The following is a 20,942-nucleotide window of genomic DNA, read 5'->3' as shown; positions in this document are numbered from 1 at the left end:
TTCTTCCAGAGGACACTCCAAGCACTCATGCCTGATGGCTCAGAGGTACCTGAATCGCCAACTCTTCAGGCACCTGTACTCGCGTACTTCATATACCCACATATGCCCATAGTTAAAAATAATAATAACAGATTTTAAAAGAAAATATAGGAAAAAAAAAATCTATGAATGAACTTTCTTTGTGCTCCTCCCATGGAACTTAGATGTCTATGTGTTTCCTGGCTATGGTCATTGTTCACTCTTAGGAGACAATAGCATAGCCTTAAGGTTGGTAGGCAGGATGCCATATATAAAAAGAGAAAAAAAACTCAGATTAAAGACACTTATAGGGAATATGTGGTTATGGGGGCGTATATCCATATTGTATTTGGAAAGCTTGAAGAGCAGTGGTATCCTCTGTGCGGATCTGTAATAGATGGAGCAAATCTATTTTAGACGGTGCATTAGTTATTTTCAGTTGTTGTGATAAAATGCCATGACCAAGGCAGTTTATAGAAGGAAGGGCTTATTTTGGACTTACAACTCCATAGGGATAGAAATCCATCGTGTCAGAGAGGCATGGCAGTAGGAATGGGTCTCATAGCTCAGCAACTGGAAATAGGACGAGGCCCTCAAGGACCATGGCCAGTGACATGCTTCCCTACCAGAGCCATACCTCCGAATCCTCCCCAGACAGCACCACCACCTGGGGTACCAGGGCCTATGGGGGATATTTCTCATTTAAACCACCACAGATAGATAATCAATTTTGTTGCATTGTCAAAGTAGCTGCGGAGCTAAAGCCAGTCTGGATAATCAATTTTGAAATCCCCTGTTGTCAGTAAGCTGTTAAAACAGAAATGTTAACTTCATGAGTTTAATGAGCAGCTTTGAAGACTGCTTAGTGACAGAGATGTAGGAAACGGCAAGCTGGAAGCAGAGAGGAGACTAGACTAAGTATTTAATGAAGGTATACTCTTAAGGGCAGCTTCCACCCATCTGGAAATTCTGCTTCAACTGTGTATCCCATTACTGTCTCATGACTGTGGTGGCTGGAGACCGTAGCAGAGAGCATTCTTGAGGAGGCCCATGGAGAATGTTCTTTTCAGAATAATATTATAATAAGATAATTTGCAGACAGAGCTGAGGTAGTGATCTGATGGTAGACAAGATGCTCCCACCCAGCAGGATGACAAGACACTCTTCCTTCTCTGCCTTACTATCCTTCCCCCATCTCCTCTTTTATTCACTTCATTGGAAATGTGAATAATCAGTGAATTTCAGAGAAATAAAAGCAAATCTCTTTTTATTTAGTGAGTGGACATTTTTTTTTCTAAACATGGATGGAGTTTTATATATATATATATATATATATATATATATATATATATTACACACACACACACACACACACACACACACACACACACACACACACACATATATATATATATATATATATATATATATATATATATATATGAAGGAAACCTGATCTTTCTTTAAAGGAAAAATATTTAAATCTGTCATTTTATTCTATGGATATAAATATCCAGCTGATTTTTTTTAAATGAGGGAGGACTCTTCTTTTTTTCTTTTTCCTTTTTCCATTGTATGTGTGTATGTATGTGTGTGTGTGTGTGTGTGTGTGTGTGTATGTATGTATGTATGTATGTATGTATGTATTTAGAGACAGTTCCTTACAATGTTCACTTGGTTGGCCTAAAACTCAGTATGTGGACCAAACTGGCCTTAAACCATTAATGTGCCTGCCTTTGCATTTCAAGTGATACTGTCATAGGCATAGGCTGTTGCTAAAATTTCTTTTCTATTGAAGACAAAAATCAAAACAAAACAATTTTGTTTTTCCTCCAAAGGTCCCAGCTACAAACCAAGGTATAATTCCACCCAAGTTCCCTTTGGGGAACTAAAAATTTTATTGGCCTTGCTTACAGACCAATGAATGAGGGGTTGTGGGAAAAAGCATTGATGGACATAAAATAGCCACCCTAGATGGTCCATACCCAGCATGGATGCTGGCTACTTCAAAGCTACATAGATGGAACTCTCCTCCCTAGTCTTTCTCAGCTAATGTATTTCTCTGAGGCCATAGACAGTTAAGGCAGAGTTGCACACGATTGACTGATAGAAGTACCTGAATACCCTGGTGATGGAGGGTCTCATGCCTCTCTTTCAGCATCCTTCTATGGAAGATCTTCAAAAAAATCCAGTTGTGGTGTTACTTGCAATTGGAATACAGCTGAATTTGTGAAGTAGCTTTGCACAATGAATAGTTTTATATAATAACCTTAATAGTGTGGAGCCCAGGTTTGCCTCAAATGTTGGAACCTCTTTTATCCTTTTTAGTAACAGTACCTGACATAGTTCTTTAAATCAGAGTTGAAGTTAGCTTTTTTCCATCAGGTCTTGGACGCTTTTTATGACTAATTCCAAGAGTAAGTCTTAGGTCTTCAAACCAAGCAAACAAACAAACAAAGAAACGTAAGTTTAGCTGAGTTCCCAGAACCCATACTATAGAAGGGAAAAATCCAACTCCTGAAAGTTGTCTTATCTTCTTCACAAGAAAGCTGTGGCCTGTCCCTGTCTCCACAGAAGCAGATACCCATGTGAGCAAATAAATCAGTATAAAAATTTTATTGCCTGGGGAAATATAGAAAGCTAAAATTAACATTACTGAATGTTTCTGTGGAACTGTTGGGTAGGGTATTGGTACATGTGCCCTGTTCTAAGTCTTGGTGTCTTTCTGATCTCCTACAACATGGTAAGGCAGAGAGCCTTCTATTATCTCAGCACATTTCAAGCTGTGGAAAGACATTTCCTAACATTTTTTGCAGCACAATTGTTTTCTGTGGCTTGGAGGTTTGAGAGGCACTTATGTAATTTCTGACTTGGAAAATGATTCAAATTTTCAAATAATTTCAGCTAAGATTTATGTTGGAACTGAGAATGACCACAGATAGCCAGGATAATTTTTCTGGTCCTTTGGAATAGCAAGAAAGCAGAGCTTCACACTGCTATAGTTGATAAGAGAAAGACACAACTCTTACCTCAGAGGGAATAGGAGAGTATTCGTGAGTCAAACATGAATGGCCATGTCCTAGGAAGATAGATTCTGGACACCGTGAACACCATGTTCCAACATGGTAACACTTGGTTGAAGTTTTTATAACTAAAGAATGAAGTCACCTTCTGAATATATTCTTGTGGATCACAGGTTACAGCATGTGTAGGAGAATGGTTAGAGGAGTCAGTGATGATCTTAGCTTTTTGATTGAGAGACATTGACAGTTTGCTAAGGATACACTTGAGAGGTATTCACAGTCATGAGGATGCAATGATGCTAGGTTATACAGAGAGAGTGACAGGGAGTGGCTTTCCAAGGAACTAAAAATAGCCCACTATAATTTGAAGCTGGTGTGTAACATTCTAGCCCTCCATAATCAGGAAGTTCAAACATTTTGAGTCATAGATGTTTTGTTTTCTTTTGGTTTTTAGACAGGGTCTCTTTATGTATCCCTAGCTGTCCTAGAACACAGAGATCCACCTGCCTTAGTCTCCCAAGTGCTGGGAGTACAGGCCTGTGCCTCTACATAGACCCAACGAGTTACAGATTCTTTGACCTGGGATCATCTTCTTTTCCCTGGGAGAGTAACACTGCTAACTGCTCCCTGTTTCTCTATGACTACAGCCAGAACTTTGGGAATATAGCACTGGACAAAGAGAAGGCTGGTTGCTAGGCATTGCATTTGTTCATGTGTTTCAGCTGCAATGGAAAGGAGTTGTCATGAAAAGAAAAATGTAGCAGTGGAGGGAAAGGGAGGGAGGGAAAGTTAAATCCCTATACATTTGGCAGAAGGGGTGTTGTTGATATTGTTGTTCTCTCAAAGTTTTCTACCTAGTGCCAGGAACCTCACCTCAAAAAAAGTACACACACAGATATACAGACTCACACACACACACACACACACACACACACACACACACACACACACACGCCTGTACATACTCAAATAAGGTAAAGAAGTTCTAGGGGCCTTTGAGATGTCTCAATGGTTAAGAACACTTGGTACTCCTTAAAAAAGGAGGTATTGGGGGTAGGAGCAATGAAAATATGGCTCAATGGTTAAGAGCACGGAGAACCCGGGTTCAGTTTTCAGCACCCACATGGTGGCTTAGAGCCTTCTGCAACTTTAGCTTCAGGGCATCTAATGTCCTCTTCTGGTCTCTGAGGGCACCAGACAGTGAGTGAGTGTGTGTGTGTGTGTGTGTGTGTGTGTGTGTGTGTGTGTGTGTGTGTGTGTGTGTGTATGCAGCTAAAACATGCATACATATTAATTGAAATAAACAAATCTTAAAATACATACAAAAAGAGGAAGAGGGCTAATAATTTAGCTCACTTGGTAGGATGGATCTAGTATGTGCAAAGCCCTAGGTTCTATTTCTAGTACTAATTAAACTTGATATTGGTTGAAAACTGGCTCAGACCATAAATTGTTTGTCATGTAAGCATGGGGACCTGGGTTTGGTTCTTCAGTGCATACATCATGTATACTTCTTATGTGTACACACACACACACACACACACACACACACACACACACACACACACACGAGCAAACGTACATACTCAAGAAGTTCTCGGAGGCTTTGAGATGTCTCAGAGATTAAGAGCACTTGGTACTCTTGCAAAGCACTCAAGTACATTCCCAGCACCTACTTTGGGTAGCTCACGACCACCTATAACTCTAGCTGCAATAAATTTGATACCTTTTTCTGCCCTCTATTGACATTGAATACCTCTCCATGTGTAAAGAGAATTTAAGAATTTTGTTTGTTTTTATTTTTGCTTTTCAAGACAGGGTTTCTCTGTGTAGCCTTGGCTGCCCTGGAACTCACTTTGTTTACCAGGCTGGCTTCAAACTCAGAAATCCGCCTGCCTCTGCTTCCCAAGTGCTGGGATTAAAGGCGTGGGCCACCACTGCCCAGTGAATTTAAGAATTTTTTAAGGTAATCAGCTACAGCAATGATTTACAGATCAACTTGGGATACATGAGGCCCTGTTATTCATAAATTTTAAAAAATGAATAAACAAATGGTAAAATATTATTGAAATTGAATGCTTAGTGTACTGTCAATCATAGATAGCCTCTGAAGCTAAGTTTCTGCATGTGTGCCTTCTACAGAGTGAAGCAGATTCCAGTATGCCTTTAATGTACAAGACGTTCTAGCATCTCGTTTTCTGTGTCTAGTAGTGTGTGTGTGTGTGTGTGTGTGTATGTGTGTGTATGTATGTGTGCGCGCGCCCATGTGTGCGGAAGCCGGGTGATAAGGCAGGGTGCTTAAATGCTTTGTTGCATTATGTTAATTCCTCAGCAGTGCAATCAAATTCATGTCGTAATTAAAGCTGTCAGTTGGAAGGCAAGCCAATCGCTGCGAAAGCACAGCATAACAAATGAACTGAAATGATTCCGCGTGTAGCTATACAATGCTTCACCAGGCATGAAATTAAATAAGTAATTTGATGTTGACATCAGAAATTGAAATGATACCCACTGTTCCCTCATTCAGTCAGACCTGCATAAACAATGGCCAGAGCAAACATGCACAACAAAGCCCTCCTTTCACCCGCTCCCCAAGTAATGCACAATATATATGCAAAATGAGCATATCAGAGCTTGCTTAGACCTCAAGGATGTAATTTGCTTTGGTATACAATACGATGATAGGCGTGGAGGAGGTGGGAAGCTTGGTTTGGAGTGATCCTTCTCCTTCTGGGATGAAACATTTTCAGCAAGTGGGGTGAATGAAATCAAGAAATCCCCCTGCTTCTCTGTCATTCATCCTAAAATGAGTTTGTTTCCTAGAGGCAGGTCTCCAGGCTGGTAGAAAGCTAACTTGTCTTCTACTTTTGCCTGCTGTAACAAGGGCTGGGGGTGCAGAAAAGAGGTGATATTGTCACATGGTCAGCCACTGCTATAAGCAGTCTCCATGACTACCGCGCGTGGATTGAACTCTCTCTCTCTCTCTTGCCTGCTTATAGAACCAAGAACACAGATGGCTTTTTGTTTTCTATTAGTTATTTTGTGGTGTGTGTGTGTGTGTGTGTGTGTGTGTGAGAGAGAGAGAGAGAGAGAGAGAGAGAGAGAGAGAGAGAGAGAGAGAGAGAGAGAGACCCACGAAGACCAGAAAGGGTATTGGATCCACTGGAGCTTGAGTTACAGGTGGTTTTGAACCACCTGATGTAGGAGATTGGAACTGAATTCCAGTCCACAGAGAGCTATTTAGCCTTTAGCAAGGTTTATTACACACATGGATCACATACCCAACATAATGTACATCGTGCTTTATTCTTCTGAGCCTGTAGGAAACAGCAAGATGAGGAAATTTTCCTGTAGGAATGGTGTGAAGGATGCTATTTTTGTTTGATGTGGAGATGGTCAGAAAGTGGTATACTCTTCTCCTAGGTTTGAATGTGAAATGTTCCTTCTCAGGCCCATGTATTTGAACAGTCCCTCTAAGGCTAGTAGTGCAGTTGTAGGTGATTGTGGAACCTTTAGGAGGTAGAGCCTTGCTCTAGAGGAAGAGACTCACTAAAGCCAGGCCTTGGTGTTTTATAGGTTGCCTCTATTCCCTGTGTAATCTCTTATTTTCTGACTGATGCCTCAGTGTGATTAGGGCCTTCTGACATGATGCCCTCACTATGATAAACTCAGAGTTCTGAAATAAATCCTCCCTTCTTTAGTTAATTTTTGTCAGGTGGTTAGTCACAGAAATAAGAACAGTATCTTATACACCTTCTCAGTTCACAGTCAACAGAAATCACATTTGTCATGGTTACAAAGATGTCAAATTCCCCTTAGCGTCTTCCCCCTCAAATAATCCATGTATTTGTACATCTCTTCAGCCTGTATTTCGGCAGTGCATCTTGTGTGCAAGACATGATGAATTGACACATGTTCCCCTTCTGCCTGTGGTTTAAAAAACAGGAGGTTGGCTATGTAAGTGGAGCAGCTAACGTTAATTACTCTTGAGTCAGGGTGGCATTCAAGCTTCTCTATGGAGGTGTGGGCAGCCCTACTGCAAAGCTGCTGAGCTAGAAGCTAAAGACGGACTCTGCATGGGGTTATTTTCATTTCTGGATTATTTGGTTTCTCCCTCGCACACAAAGAGGACGACAAATGGTAAAAAAAAAATTCGTAGGACATGTTTTAGAGAAAGCGTATAAACAAAACAATCCAGGTTTTGGGCTGTGTCTTATTTTGTGGAATGCTTTCCCAGCATGCCTGGAGGAGGAGGATTCAAGAGGATCAAGGTTGTCCTCAGCTACACAGGGAGTTGGAGGCTAGCCTAGATTACAGAGACCTTGTCCACACACTGGGTAGAGAGCTGGGCAAATACTTCTGTTGGTTGAATGGTTCCTAGCATTCAGGAAGCCCTTTATTTGATCACTAACATTACATGAATGGATATAGTGGTACGTTTTTCTGGAACTGCGTGTGAAGTTAGACTACATGAGAACCCATCTTGAAATCCAAGGAGGTAGAGACTGGAGAGATAGCTCATTGGTTAAGAGTAATTATTCCTCCCAAATTTGGTTCCCAGCATTCTTTTCAAGAAGCTCACAATTGCCTTTAACTCCAGTTCCAGAGGATCCAATACCCTTTGGCTTCCTTAGGGCACATGTACACAGATAGTACACATAAACTAATGTAGGCATGAATATGTGTGTGTGTGTGTGTGTGTGCGTGCACACACACACACATACGGTAATAAAAAGATATTCCTATGAATTTTGTATTTATACTTTGGCTTTTTTTTTCCTCAGTACTTGATACTGTGAGTTCAGTTTGGAATTATTGATTTTCAGTTGATTCACTGTGTGAGAGCTATGGCAGTCTGAATTGATATTATTGAGAGAAAAAGTGCTTCCCTCTGCCCACAGATTCTTTGCATTTTAGTCAACTAATTATGTTTACAAAATGTCTAATTTTTGCACAGTGCCAATTGTGTGCTAACGAAAGCCTTCGGGGAATAAACTGGCAAGTAGGTCATATACCAAAAAGTCATCCAAACCCATTGGGCTTTTTATTTTCAAGTCAATCTGGGCTTTTTTTCCTCTTGCCTGCCTCTCTGCGGCCACAAAACCAAATAGCTTGAGACCCGGGCCTTGAATGTCAGGAAGTCGGGGAGGCAGGCTGCCACGTGCCTGTTTAGTCTCAGTGCAGGGCGAAATGCCATCATTAATTCATTACCCAGCTGCCTGTCAAATAAATTGGCAATTACGTCCACCGCAGAAGCTCAGAATCTAGTAAATAGCACGTTAGCATCTCTGAGTCGCTGAAAGATATAAAGGGGAAAATCAAGCAACACAAGTCTGTGTATCAGCAGCAGATGACAAGGGGCCTCATACTTGGGCATGTGATGTGTGATGAAAAACTCACAAAGGGCTGGTAATGAGCTCTGTGGATGAGAACATGTTAAAAATGGCCACTGACGTTTCCACTCTGTCTCTGTGCTTCCTTTGCAGAGTTCAGCTCCTTCCAGCTTGGGGACAGGCTACTTCGTAAGTCCATCTCCACTTCCACCTGCGCGTCTCCTCTTGCCATCAGCCCGCTCCTATAACAAATCCTCATTACCGTGTGAAAAAATGACACCCAAGGAATCCCTGTTGCTCCTAACGAGCTCACTGATTTCCGCCCTTTCATTGAGGATTGTCTTATTTCTAAAGGGTTTAACCTGTTGGGCCTTAAGGATCAGGAGGCATCTGCCTCGGTGGGGCACTTAGTATGTTTAGTAGATATGTGGAAACGTGATTGCTCTTGCCAGCCCAATTCCGTAATTGCCGGAAGTCAGATCACATATGGAGTTATTTGACTTCTTCAAAGCACTCGGAAGAGCTTATGTGTGCACAGTGACTTGCTTTGCTGTCTCTGTCATTTCATTGTGACGGGAGGTGGCATTCCAATAGCATTTCCCTTGTACTCGGTTGCTAGCTGCATCTAGCTTTTAAGCCAGCAATCACCACACTCCACAGTTTGGCAAATATAGATGCTTTCTGGTCCTTACACTCTGTTCCTAGGGGAGGGCAAGGGATTGAGGAAATATAATTTCTGGGGTTATTACACTATCTTTCATTCAATGACAGAGAAATGGTTGCTTCATTAAATTTTTATAACAAAATTATTTTTTGTGGGTTCAGTATTCCTTCCCAAGATATAAATGAGGAAGAATTACAAACCAGCATTATTTACACAAGATAGCGTTAGCATTGTGTATTATAGTACTTGGAGGAACTTGATTGTGATCTGAAGTCACACTTGATACTATAATACCCAAGTCAACACATGCTAAAAACATGGTCAGTAAATACCAATTCAGTTCAGCTGCTTTTAACTCTGTCCTTTTAACATTGCTAATCAGTCTTCATTTCCCTCATTGCATTTCTGGTTGAATTATGAAAATCAGCATCGTTACAGTGAATGTTGAGTCTTTTCTGAGTTTGGGCCAAAAGACACCCTCTTCTGGCTTCACTACCTTAGTCTTGATCTATAATCCAAGGAGAATGGTAAGGATGGCCCTGGCCCTGTATGGAACAGTCAGCACAGTGATGGCGGTTTTGCACAGTGGGCCTGAATATTCATGCTTACAAAAGGAGCATGATGCGCTCAGTGTCTTGCTTCAACAGTTGAAAGAACAGACGTGGTCCCATCTGCCATCTCTTCACACCAGGCTGGGTGTGGGTTGCAATGTTGGAAGTAAGATCTGCAGGCTGTGGTGCCTGTTCTCCGTGCTCTCTCTCCTCACCCCACCTCCTTCTCAGAAATAAAGCCAACACCACCACCTTCTTGTCGCTTGTATTGTCAATGTGATCACCCTGAAAGAAGACTGTCATTTCATGAGTCGACATTTTGTTTTGCTCTTTAGTTCCTTAATTCTGAGAATTCCTTTTTTATCCAATGATACATTTGATAACTAATGAATCCTTGATTAGGATTTGGAAGTGCTTTTTAATTTTTTTTTGTTTGTTTGTTTTTATCCTGGGACAACTTTGGTTAGCTTTTAAAACTTACTCATTTTGTTAAAGTTGCCTTGGTTAAATCAACTTACTTTGCTTATCTCAAGAGCTGTCATGTTATTAGCGTACATGGAGGAGATGAGTACCAGATGTCTGTTCCGCTCTCAGCTATGATAAAAATGCCCCTCTGCAGAATGTGTTTCCAATACCACACTGTTCTGTTATCACTCTGCAAAATCCTTAGTGGGCTTGCCAAGCCCTCATCAAAACCGGGCTGTTTCCAGTGTCATTCCAACAGTATCACGTGTAGTACTCAGTTTCAGGGACTGGGACTGACTTTTATGTTGGTGAGTTTCTCGCTTTTAAATGGAAATAATGTATTTACAACTTCTGTGATTGCCCCCTCCTTCCCCACCTGAGACAGACTGTTTACATTGTGCTCATGGTCTGTATATTTGACCGGCTCTCACTAAGTTTGTAAAGAAGGCGAGTCAATATCAGGTTGAGTCCCATACTGATTTCTTTCCTCATTAATTGCCTTTGACATTCTTTGCAATGTGGAAATCAGAAGAGATAAGCTAATTCTTATCATTACATCATGAACTGTTGTGTTTGGAAATGCTAAGCTCCCTACATTTGGAGCTTAACAAGGAAGACTGTTTGTTTAAACATTCTCCCTTGCTTCAGTATCCCTCCTCACTCCAGAACCTTCTGTTTGCCCCCCTGTCCTGTAGTAGAGACTTTAGTAAGCTAAGGTGGAAATCCAGATGTTTTGCTTGTTCTTGAAACAGATCCTGTAATCCATGCATCGTGGAGTCCGTATTTGTGTGTAGCTGCCCACTCTTGAGCAAATCCATGAATGCTTGTATTTGTCTCTCAGTTCTTCCACTGTATCTGCCTCATTTTGCTGAAGAGCTTTTGTTTTTGATCTGGTTATATTTGTTTATGTCTTCCTGGTTTTGTGTTCTAAAGATGTCTGCTTAGGTCTGTCAGTTTTCCAATCTCTGCAGAAGATTTGAGAGATGGGAACAGCAGTGAGGAGTACTATTTACATAAGCATATTGCAAAGGATTCTCAAAGTAGACAAAATAGAGAAGGATTGGAACAAACTTTGCACGTTTGGGGGAGGCTTTGAATACCGTGAGTGTCGTTATATTCTCTCTCTCTCTCTCTCTCTCTCTCTCTCATTGCATATGCACCCACTGCTCAGCTCGTATTCTAAATATAAATGAAATTATAGGAGAGTTGGAATCAACTTGCTGGGTTTTTCTTTTCTTTTTTGGCAAGCATACTGAAACTTGTTGGAGTGTGTATAGGGTTTTCTTTTTGTTTTTTAAACGTCAGCTCACTGAATACATTTTCTGTTTTGATTTAAGCAGTTCTGGATCGCTTTCCTTTTGAGACATGTACTCAAAATTTCGCTCTGAATTATGTATAATGAAGTCCAAAGCGGCAGAATGATTCATGTGACTAGCTGTGTGACCTTGGGCAGGGTATTTGATATATCTGTTTCTACTTCACCACCCACCTAATAGAGTTGTGAATCTTCAATTAAATGACATAATTAATGTGCACAGAATAGAACTGTTAATAGTAAGCAATAAAATGTACCTTTGAGGGGTTTTTAAAGGGCATTTTCATTGTTTTTAGTTGTGTGAATGTGTATGCCTCTGTGGGTAAAATGTATGTACAGCAGTGTCAGTGTGTCTAGAGCCAGAAGTGGGAGTCAGATCCGTGGAGCTGGAGTTACGGATGTTGTGAAGTCCTGTTGTAGGTGTTAAGAACTGAGCTTGTATCCACCGCACAAGCAGCATTTGTGAGACATAACCATGGAGTTATCTCTCCATCCTCTTAAGTGTATCTCTTTTTCACACAAGAAATGAGTAGATAGCTTGTGACTATGCAGTGTTGTAACAAAAGTCACCACTAAAAAATTAAACCAAATAAAAGTAGAGTTTTGCCATTTGTACTCAAGAGTACAGAAGCATTTTATGTCTCTTCCCATAGCTTTCACAAGGGCCTTGACTCTGTCCGTTTGGATGTGTATCACTCACTGTGTATGGACATTAGATACAGGTGCTTTCATCTGTCACCCTGTGATGGTGTTGTTGGAATGACCTCTTGTCTGGGCTGTCTAGGCATGACAGTTGTTCCCTTTAATCTGTTAATGTTTCTTATCTGTTATCCCCCTCCGGGGTTTTAAAGCTTGTCAAGACCACTTAACATGTCTGAGGTTTGGACTGACAGTTAAGGAAGGAGTGTTCAGTAATTCAGATTTTAAGACGTTGATTGTAAGTTGCAGGCATTCCTCTGTGATGCCAAAAGGAAGTGATCTTGGGAGGAGTGATCACAGTCAGGAGAGAGACAACACTTCTTCAGATTGGGTCTCTCACGGAACCTGGAACTCACCAATTAGCCTGCTAGTCCTCCTGGCTATTGAGTTCCCAAGAATCCTACCACTGCCTTCCTGTCAGTGGGATTATAAACGTGTTCCACCACAAGTGGTTATTTATATGGGTACTGGGGATCTGAACTCAGGTCTTTATGCTTTTGTGGATAACACTTTACCTCCTGATCATCTTCCAAGCCCCTGAGCTATGTAAGTGGTGAAGCCCCTGTGCCTGTAGTTAGGAGATTTACTTCCCAGTCTGAGCTTAAGCTCTTGTCTAAGGGACTTAAGATCCTCTTAGATCAGGGATACACATCCTGCCTGTTTCTCTGAATGATCCTCAGCCTCCTTACAGTCTTGGGTGTCTCAGGACACCTGCCTCATAGCTGGGATATCTTCTCTAACTTCAGTGATTTCTCTTACATTTCTGCTAATTGTTATTCTCTCAATTCTCCAGGAAACCATCCCACAGATACCATATGACTCATAGTACAGGTGAGGGGAATCATACAGCATAACACTTCTTAAGATGGAGTTTATGTAGTTACTATTTTTCTGTATATTACTCAAGTTGTGAGGCTAGTCCTGGGAGCAGGTACAAACTGCAGCATTTTGACATTGTCTCAATCTTAGTTTTAAAATATAGACCCCTGAAAAGCCCATAGTTATTTGTTATAATTTGCCTAATTCTTTGTCTTTTAAATTTTTTATTGTAAATATATTATTAAATATATTACTTTAATATTTTAGATTTTAGTTTTAACTGTATTACTGTATAATTTCCATCCTTCCTCCAAGCCCTTCTATATATCTTCCCTACCATTCTGTCTCAAATTCATGCCCATTTTTTTTCTTGAATTATTATTGTGTTTTTATATTGCAACAAATAAATATATAAATGTCTGCTGAAACCATTTAACATTGCTTTCTCCAATGTGTATGTTTTTAGGGCTGATCTATTGGTATTGGATAACCAATGAGGGTGCTTATTCCTGGGGAAGGCTTTAGTTCATAGTCTCCCTCCCTCCCTCCTTTCCTCCCTTCCTCCCTTCCTCCCTTCCTCCCTTCCTTCCTTTCTCCCTCCCTCCCTCCCTCCCTCCCTTTCTCCTTCCCTCCCTCCCTCCCTCCCTCCCTCCCTCCCTCCCTCCCTCCCTCCTTTCCTCCCTTTTTACCTTCCTCCCTTCCTTTCTCCCTCCCTCCCTCCCTCCTTCCCTCCCTCCCTCCCTTTCTCCTTCCCTCCCTCCCTCCCTCCCTCCCTCCCTCCCTCCCTCCTTCCCTTCCTCCCTCCCTCCCTTTCTCTCTCCTGTTTTTCTGTCTCTCAGCCTCTTAGCAATTTTTAATTGGTTGTAGCCATTCATTTAAGGGTGGGGACCTGTGAGATTTTCCTGTCTATGCTGGTATGTAAACCTGTGTTGGATTTGTTTGGGTCTTATTTAAGTAGCCATACTGTTGAGGCATCATGGGTGAATCCTCTCTGGCATATCCAGAATACATAACCTTGCAGCAGTCATTTTGGTTCTCTAGCTTGTACATTATTTCTGCCCTTCTCCCTTGATGTTGCTGAGAATTGTAGACCACAGTTGTGTAAGAGATATATCCATTGGGTCTGGGAACCACATGGACAGATGTTTTCTGTATTTTGAATGGTTGTAACTTTCTCTAATAGTTTCCATCTGCTTCAAAAAGAAGCTTCTTTGATGAAAGGTGGTACATCGTTTGTGATATTTCATATCTGGGCTATAGGACCAGTGGTGTCTGCTAGAGGGGCCAGTACTTCCTCCTGGCCCTGCTGACTCTGCATGCTGCCATTGTAGTCACAGGAATGCAAGGGCAGTGTGATACCCTGAGTCCTACCCCATAGCATCAGAAATCTATTTTACATGACGGGCCTTTGTGTGGAATTAATGTTCTTTAATTCATTATTAAGAATTATTCATCATTAATGGGCACTTCATATTTTTCTCACATTAAATTGTGCTCATGTAGAAAAATGTGTACTTATAGAGAAACTGCATTTGTTGGCTTCTTTTTTTCCATAGCTAGATGATTTGGTAAGAGGTTTATCTCAGAGGACTCACAGTTTCAGAGGGTACAGCTAGTCACTGCATTAAAAAAAAAAAATGGCCGTCAGTGTGTAGGTGCCCGTGTCACATAAATGTTACATAAGTTGATATGAACTATTTTATACCAAATAAGCCACAAGCAAGGTCCTCTAGTTTGCCTTGAACACTGACCCACCATGTATGTATGTATGTATGTATGTATGTACAATCAGATGCTTTAAAGTTGTGAATCAATCAGAGTCTTTCAGATCAAAGGACTCATCACTTTGCTATTTCATATATATATGTAAAATGTATATATATGTGTCTGTGTATACACACACACACACACACACACACATATCTCCTTCTTTACTTAAAGTGTAGATTAGATGCCTTTCCTGCCCATTTCATGAGAGTCATAGACTTTGTTGAGTCACCAAGAGTATTGTTGTGAACAACATTGGAACACACATCAGGGGCTTGTTAACAGGAGAAGTGCTGGTTCTTGCTCTAAGGGGTCACATTTTCCTGTAGTCAGTGCTGACTGTAAACAAGAATTATTGGAGGCTCTGATAGTTGGAGGCTCATCACAGACTCCCAGTACTTGCCTTCCGAAGACAAACATTTAAAATGCATTTTGCTCCTATAAAACTGTTTATCCATTTAGAATAACAGTGTCATTTTAACAAAAGCACCTTGGCAGCATGCTGTTAGATACAGCACAGTTAACATATTAACTGTCAGGTCCTGAACCCATTTGCTCTTGTAAGACCAGTAGTCACCCAAGGACTGGTGCTATAAATCTCTCCTAACAAACCTTAATTCACTTAGCAGACTAATGAACAGTTCTGATTTTCCTTTAGTAATTAGGTCCACTAACAGTCTTGTTTAAAGTGATGTTCTTCATACCACTACTGGCTGTTCTACAATCCTTGACTAGGAAACAGAACGAATAAAAACCATAATGTTCTCTTGAAGACTTGGGTAATAAATCATGGTGACTTGGGAATAGTGGGAATAATGGCTGTTTTCAAGTAGGTGACAACTGTCTGTCAGGGCTTGTAAACTGTCACCTTGGTGTGGTGTTGTAAAGCAAAATGACCTCAGTTTAAAAAGCTGCCTCAGAGTTTTAAGGAATACTTGAAAAACACAGGAAAGCCCATCAGCCCTGGTTTCTGCTGCACTCTTAATATTTCCTGTATTGATCACAGCTCATAAACTCTTATCAAGTCTGAACACCAAGAGTGCTCTAACTGTACATCTGAAGGAAAGCAGGATGTGAAACACAGCTAGCGTTACTGGTATACCTCAGGAGCTTCCCTCAGTTATGATATTCAGATTTCCTCCACGCATAATATTATACTGTTTTAAATATTGTGTATATCTGTACATGTGTCCAGTTACCTGAAGAAGATAGAAGTGGATGTCAGATTCTCCAGAGCTGGAGCGACACAGTTGTGGCTATCTGATGTGGGTGTTGGGAACTGAATTTAGGTCCTGTGTAATGGAAGTGTTAACCACTAATCTGTCCATCCAGATGGTATTTTATTCCAATTTCAATCCTCGATGAGGGTATTTTCCTCTTTTATATAGGTAGAGGGTTCCACAATAGGCATAATACACATGATACATACAGCATTGCTAAGGGAAATTAGGGCCAGCATAGGACGTTAGCATCTCATTTAAACCAAAGTCGTCCAAGTACTTTATTCTGTCAGTATTTTTAGTTTGTTTATTTGCTGTTTATGTATCTTTTCTTGATGCAGCATCCCAGGCTGGCCTGGAACTTGATTGTCCCCTCCCCCAGAGTGCTAGGATTGCAGGCATGTACAGCACCACATTTGTGTATGTGATACTAGAACTCCAACCTGGAGCTTCACGTATGCTAGGCAGGAGCTCTACCAACTGAGCCGCACGCCCAGTCTTTTTACTTTAAGAGAAATTTTGAAATATGTGTTTAAGAACTTTGCAACACAACTGTCTTGTTTTGATTTTGTATCTCCTGGGCGTGGGGTTTAAGTATTAACAGGAGGATTTTCCAGAAGTAACTGTTTATAGTATTAAGCAGTTGAACCTCATGAACAAATGGAATCCTGAGTTCCTCATATGCAGAGGCATCAAACAGGCACTTGGCTTTATAAGAATTGTCAGCATTAAAATTTCCTTAGTAAAACATGCCTGTTATTTTAGTTCCTATAGATTGAGAGTTAATTCTGGCAAATGCATATGCTTCCCAATGAAATTTTACTTTTTTTTTTTTGCAAGTGAAATTCATAGTTTAATACTTGGAACTTCTATGTATGCACTTTTTCTTTAAGCATCAGTAGCTATTTTAAAATTTTTATTGCTGACTCTGTTCATGAGACTGACTTTAGTAAATTCAGACTCACTGTTTTGTCTTTCATACACTCAGCAATGACCGTCCATGTACTCTTTATAATTATTTTCAACTTTTATGTATGTTTCCACGTGTTTGAGTCATAGCATGTGTGGAATGATCAGAGGAAAAATGTGTGCAAATTCATTGTCTCCTACCTTTGCATGGGTTCTGGGGAATGAATGCACATCAGACTTATGCAGCACATACCTTTATCTGCTGAGCATCTTACTGGCTCTGCTTTAACACAAACAAGCAAAACATACTGTATAGGGGTGGGGTGGGGTGGGGTGGGGTGGGATGGGAGAGGTAGGCACATACATGCTTGTATGTGTCTCAGTACGCACATTTAGAGAATAACTATGGGGTGGACTCTCTCTTTCCTCCTCTATGGTGTCTTCCACATGTGAAACTCATGATTCCTCCTTGGTCTGGGAGTAGAACTCAGGCTGTCTCATGTCCTCTGGCTTTGAACACTTTCCCAGCCGAGTGACGTGACTGGGTCCATTTGACTTTTCTACAGCAGTAGCAGTGTTACACTGATTTCCAGCCTGCACCCTGGTCTGGTTCTTCAGCAGGGGTAAAGTGCTTGGCCTGAGTGTGAACGTTAAAGAGTGACGTCATTGACCGCTGAACATGTGTAGAGTGCTTTAAACCTCATCTTTCGTTGCTGTGCTGAGGAGTAGTTAGATGAGGAGGAGCTACGTTGTCATGTGTATGGCCTTTCTCTTCCTGGAGTTCCTGTTTCAAATTATGGAAATGAGACGGCTCTCCACGTATCTGTGTTCAGTTTTTAAATGGAAACAAAACAAAGTAAAATCAAAACAAAAAAGCTTGTTGAGTTTTTCAGAGATCAGCCACTATTCCACACCTCGAGTGAGGGTAGTGTGCAGTTTTGAAATACTTTACTGAAAACTTTCAAAATGAACATGCTTACAGATGTACGACGTATTTGGAACGCCCAAAACTCCATGCTCATTCTCATTTTAAACTACACAGTATTCCCATATCTTTAAAAGTTGTAACCTAGATTGTCCTTCAGCTTGCTGAGCACTGGCCTAGCTTGCATTATGTCCTGGGTTTTATTGCCAGAATTGCACAAGCAGACATGATGTGCACACCTTTAACTGCAGCACACCAGTCACGACAGCAAGATCATTAAGAAGTCAAGGTCATCTTGGAGGCAGAGCATGCTAGAGGCCACTCTACTCCCGAGTACAGGAAACTCTGCCTTTCACACGTATGTTATTTAATCAATGTTTGCCAAGTTTTGTCCAAGAAAGCATGAGACTTTCTGCGTCCTGTCCCAATATGACAGATTATATATAATATTTATTTTTCATAGTAATTGTGAATCTCATATTGTTCTTTTGAAACACAGAGGGAGGCATCCTTAGTTTACTGAAGAATTTCAAGATGGACATGCATACATATGTCTAAGTCAAGGGGTGGCCAGACTACTACTTTATATTTGTTTATTCTCTCTCTCTCTCTCTCTCTCTCTCTCTCTCTCTCTCTCTCTCTCTCTCTCTCTTTCTTTCTCTCTCTGTATTTTGATACAGAACATGTTTCTAAGTCTTTACAAGTCACTGGGGATTATTCATGTCAAATTTGGCTCATGAAATTACTAAGTGCTCTGGAAACCTCACGTCAGCCTGCTGATCAGGTTAATGTTGAGCAGTGATTTGAGGAGTCTCTATAGAGGAGCTCACTCCATAAAGTCTTGGTTGTTTCTCATACCTGGCGCGTTCCTATAGTAAGGGGTCTTGTTGAAGAGCAGGTTGCTGCCAATGCCTGTGACTGCATGCCCAACCTGCAAGAAAACATCAGAGTAAAACACAAGTTTTAAGCAAGTGACAGAGATTTGAAATAACTATGGTTAATTCATCTCTTCCCCTTTAAGAAGAGATATACTTAATGAGATTTAATAACAAGAACAATTAAGAAATATAGTTATTGCTACAGCTACAGTGTAAAGATTATACTAGTACAACCTCTTTAGAGAAAAGTCTAAGCAGGCAAGGAACCCATTGGAGCCACTTGATAGGACCTTTGCCTTCTGTATTTTACAATTTTTTTTTTTTAAATTTTGACATTAGCCCACATTTGAGAGATTGAATTTTAAAGAGATTTTCAATTTTAAAAGAGACTTCAGTTTTTAAATAGACCGAATTTTACAGTGTTTGAATTTGTAAAGATTTTGGAGCGTTTTAAGATTCTTGAACTTTTTATTGAAATTTCATATTGAGGATGAAGAAGAAAGGGAAGGTTATGGCTTACCAGTGATGAGTTTATGCTTCCAGTTGACAAGGGGTCAGTTGTGCAGGGTAGTTTTTTGTCAACTTAACACAAGGTACAGTCATCAGAGAGGGAGCCTCAATTAAGAAAGTGCCTTACTCTATAATTTCACAATAAAGAGCTAATATAACTCACTTTGTAGTGTTTTCCTCTCTATTTGTTCCTTACTTTATAATAAAGTGATACTTACCTTAGAGCTGAAGATAGGGGAATCCACGAGGATAGAATTAAATACCAGAATCTTAAGTAAGATGTTGTGATGAACACCATCACCGAAAGCAAACCGAGGAGGATTATATTTATGTGGAGGAAATGTTTATGTGCTTTATAGTTCCATACCACTGTTTATTGGAGGCAACCAAGACAGGAATTCAAGGAGGGAATGAACCTGAAGGCAGGAGCTGATGTAGAGGCCACAAAGGGATGTTGCTTACTGGCTTGTTCCTCTGCCTTCTCATTGTGCTAAGAGAACCCAGAACCGTAATGGTATCCCCACCCACAGTTGGCTGGACCCTCCCCTATCAATCACTATTAAGAAAATCCAGAGTTTCATACAGCCAGATTTTTTTTTTAAGACAGAGTTTCTCTGTGTAGCCCTACCTGTCCTGGAACTAACTCACTCTGTAGACCAGGCTGTTCTTGAACTCAGAAATCCGTCTGCCTCTGCCTCCCAAGTGCTGGGATTAAAGGCGTGGACCACCACTGCCAGATCTTATGAAGGCACATTTTCAACTGAGTTTCTCATCTCGGATGATTGTACCTTGTGGTGTCAAGTTGACACCAAACACCCCTGCACAGTTGACCCGTCATCACTCCTAAGCCATAACCTTTTCTTCTTTCACACATCAATATGAAATCACAATAAAGAAGTTCAGTCACATTGGCCAAGGACAAGGAAATAGGCTTCAGGCAGGAATCTGACATTAGTCTAGAAAAAAGAAGTAATTTCAGGTAGGAATCTAAATCTTAGGCTACAACAAAGAAGAAATCTCAGGAAGGGATCTAAATATTAAGCTAAAATAAAGAAGTAGTTTCAGTTAGTAATCTAAATTTTAGGCTAGAACAAGGAAGTAGGCTGCAGACACGAAAATTACCTTGGGCTAGGACAAGGAAGTAGGCTCAGATACTTTGGTCATCCTGATAAGCCCTTAGAAACAGTGATCATTGGGAGTGTCACATAATTGGGTTTAATGCCTTGCTTTTTCTTTGACTATTTGTATTTATTGAATTGCTTGTTACTTGACTATTTGCATCTATTGTATTGCTAGACCCCCAACCTAGAACTGACCTTAATACACGCATGTAATCAAAGTGGTATAAAAGCATAAAGGAAGAAGAAGTATAGGATGGGGGTTCTAGGGAGGGAAATGGGGAAAGGGGATGACATCTGTATTGTAAATAAATAAAATATCCAATAAAAAAAGAATTTCAGTCATTTTTAAATGTCCCACAGTCTTTACAGACTGTAACACTGTAAAATTCAGTCTATTTAAAAATCTCAGTCTTTTTTAAAACTTAAAATTCAATCTCTCTAATATGGGCTTCTGTTAAAAAAATGAAAATAAATTAAACACTTTCTTATTTCAAGAGGGAAGAACAAGGGCACAATCACAATCAGATCAAAGTAAAACCAAACCCCAAGTTTTTGAATGACCCAATATTTAATTTATGCATTTACTCACCATCTTCCAGGCCCCTCGAGAGGGCTCGGAACCCCTGTATGGTTCTACTGTCTGCAACACATGTGGCTTGTCTTTTAGGCTCTGACTGACTTCGTTTAGTAGTTTCTTCTGTTCTTGATGCTCATCCCATGTACTA

At 40.6% G+C, this 20,942-nt stretch overlaps 1 protein-coding gene across 7 annotated transcripts in view; it reads left to right on the top strand.

Moving 5' to 3' along the window:
* Auts2 (activator of transcription and developmental regulator AUTS2) overlaps nt 1–20,942 on the top strand; it is a 1,059,321-nt gene that overhangs the window by 467,186 nt on the left and 571,193 nt on the right. For all 7 annotated transcript variants that reach the window (XM_076923064.1, XM_076923068.1, XM_076923067.1 and 4 more), the window contains one exon: nt 8,528–8,563. In XM_076923064.1, coding sequence (XP_076779179.1) covers nt 8,528–8,563 — 36 coding nt within the window. The remainder of the gene's footprint in view (nt 1–8,527; nt 8,564–20,942) is intronic.

This window comes from Arvicanthis niloticus, chromosome 24, assembly GCF_011762505.2.
Source record: "Arvicanthis niloticus isolate mArvNil1 chromosome 24, mArvNil1.pat.X, whole genome shotgun sequence".
NCBI lineage: Eukaryota > Metazoa > Chordata > Mammalia > Rodentia > Muridae > Arvicanthis > Arvicanthis niloticus.
Note: the sequence above shows the minus strand (reverse complement) of the source record. Positions and strands in the feature narration are given on the sequence as shown.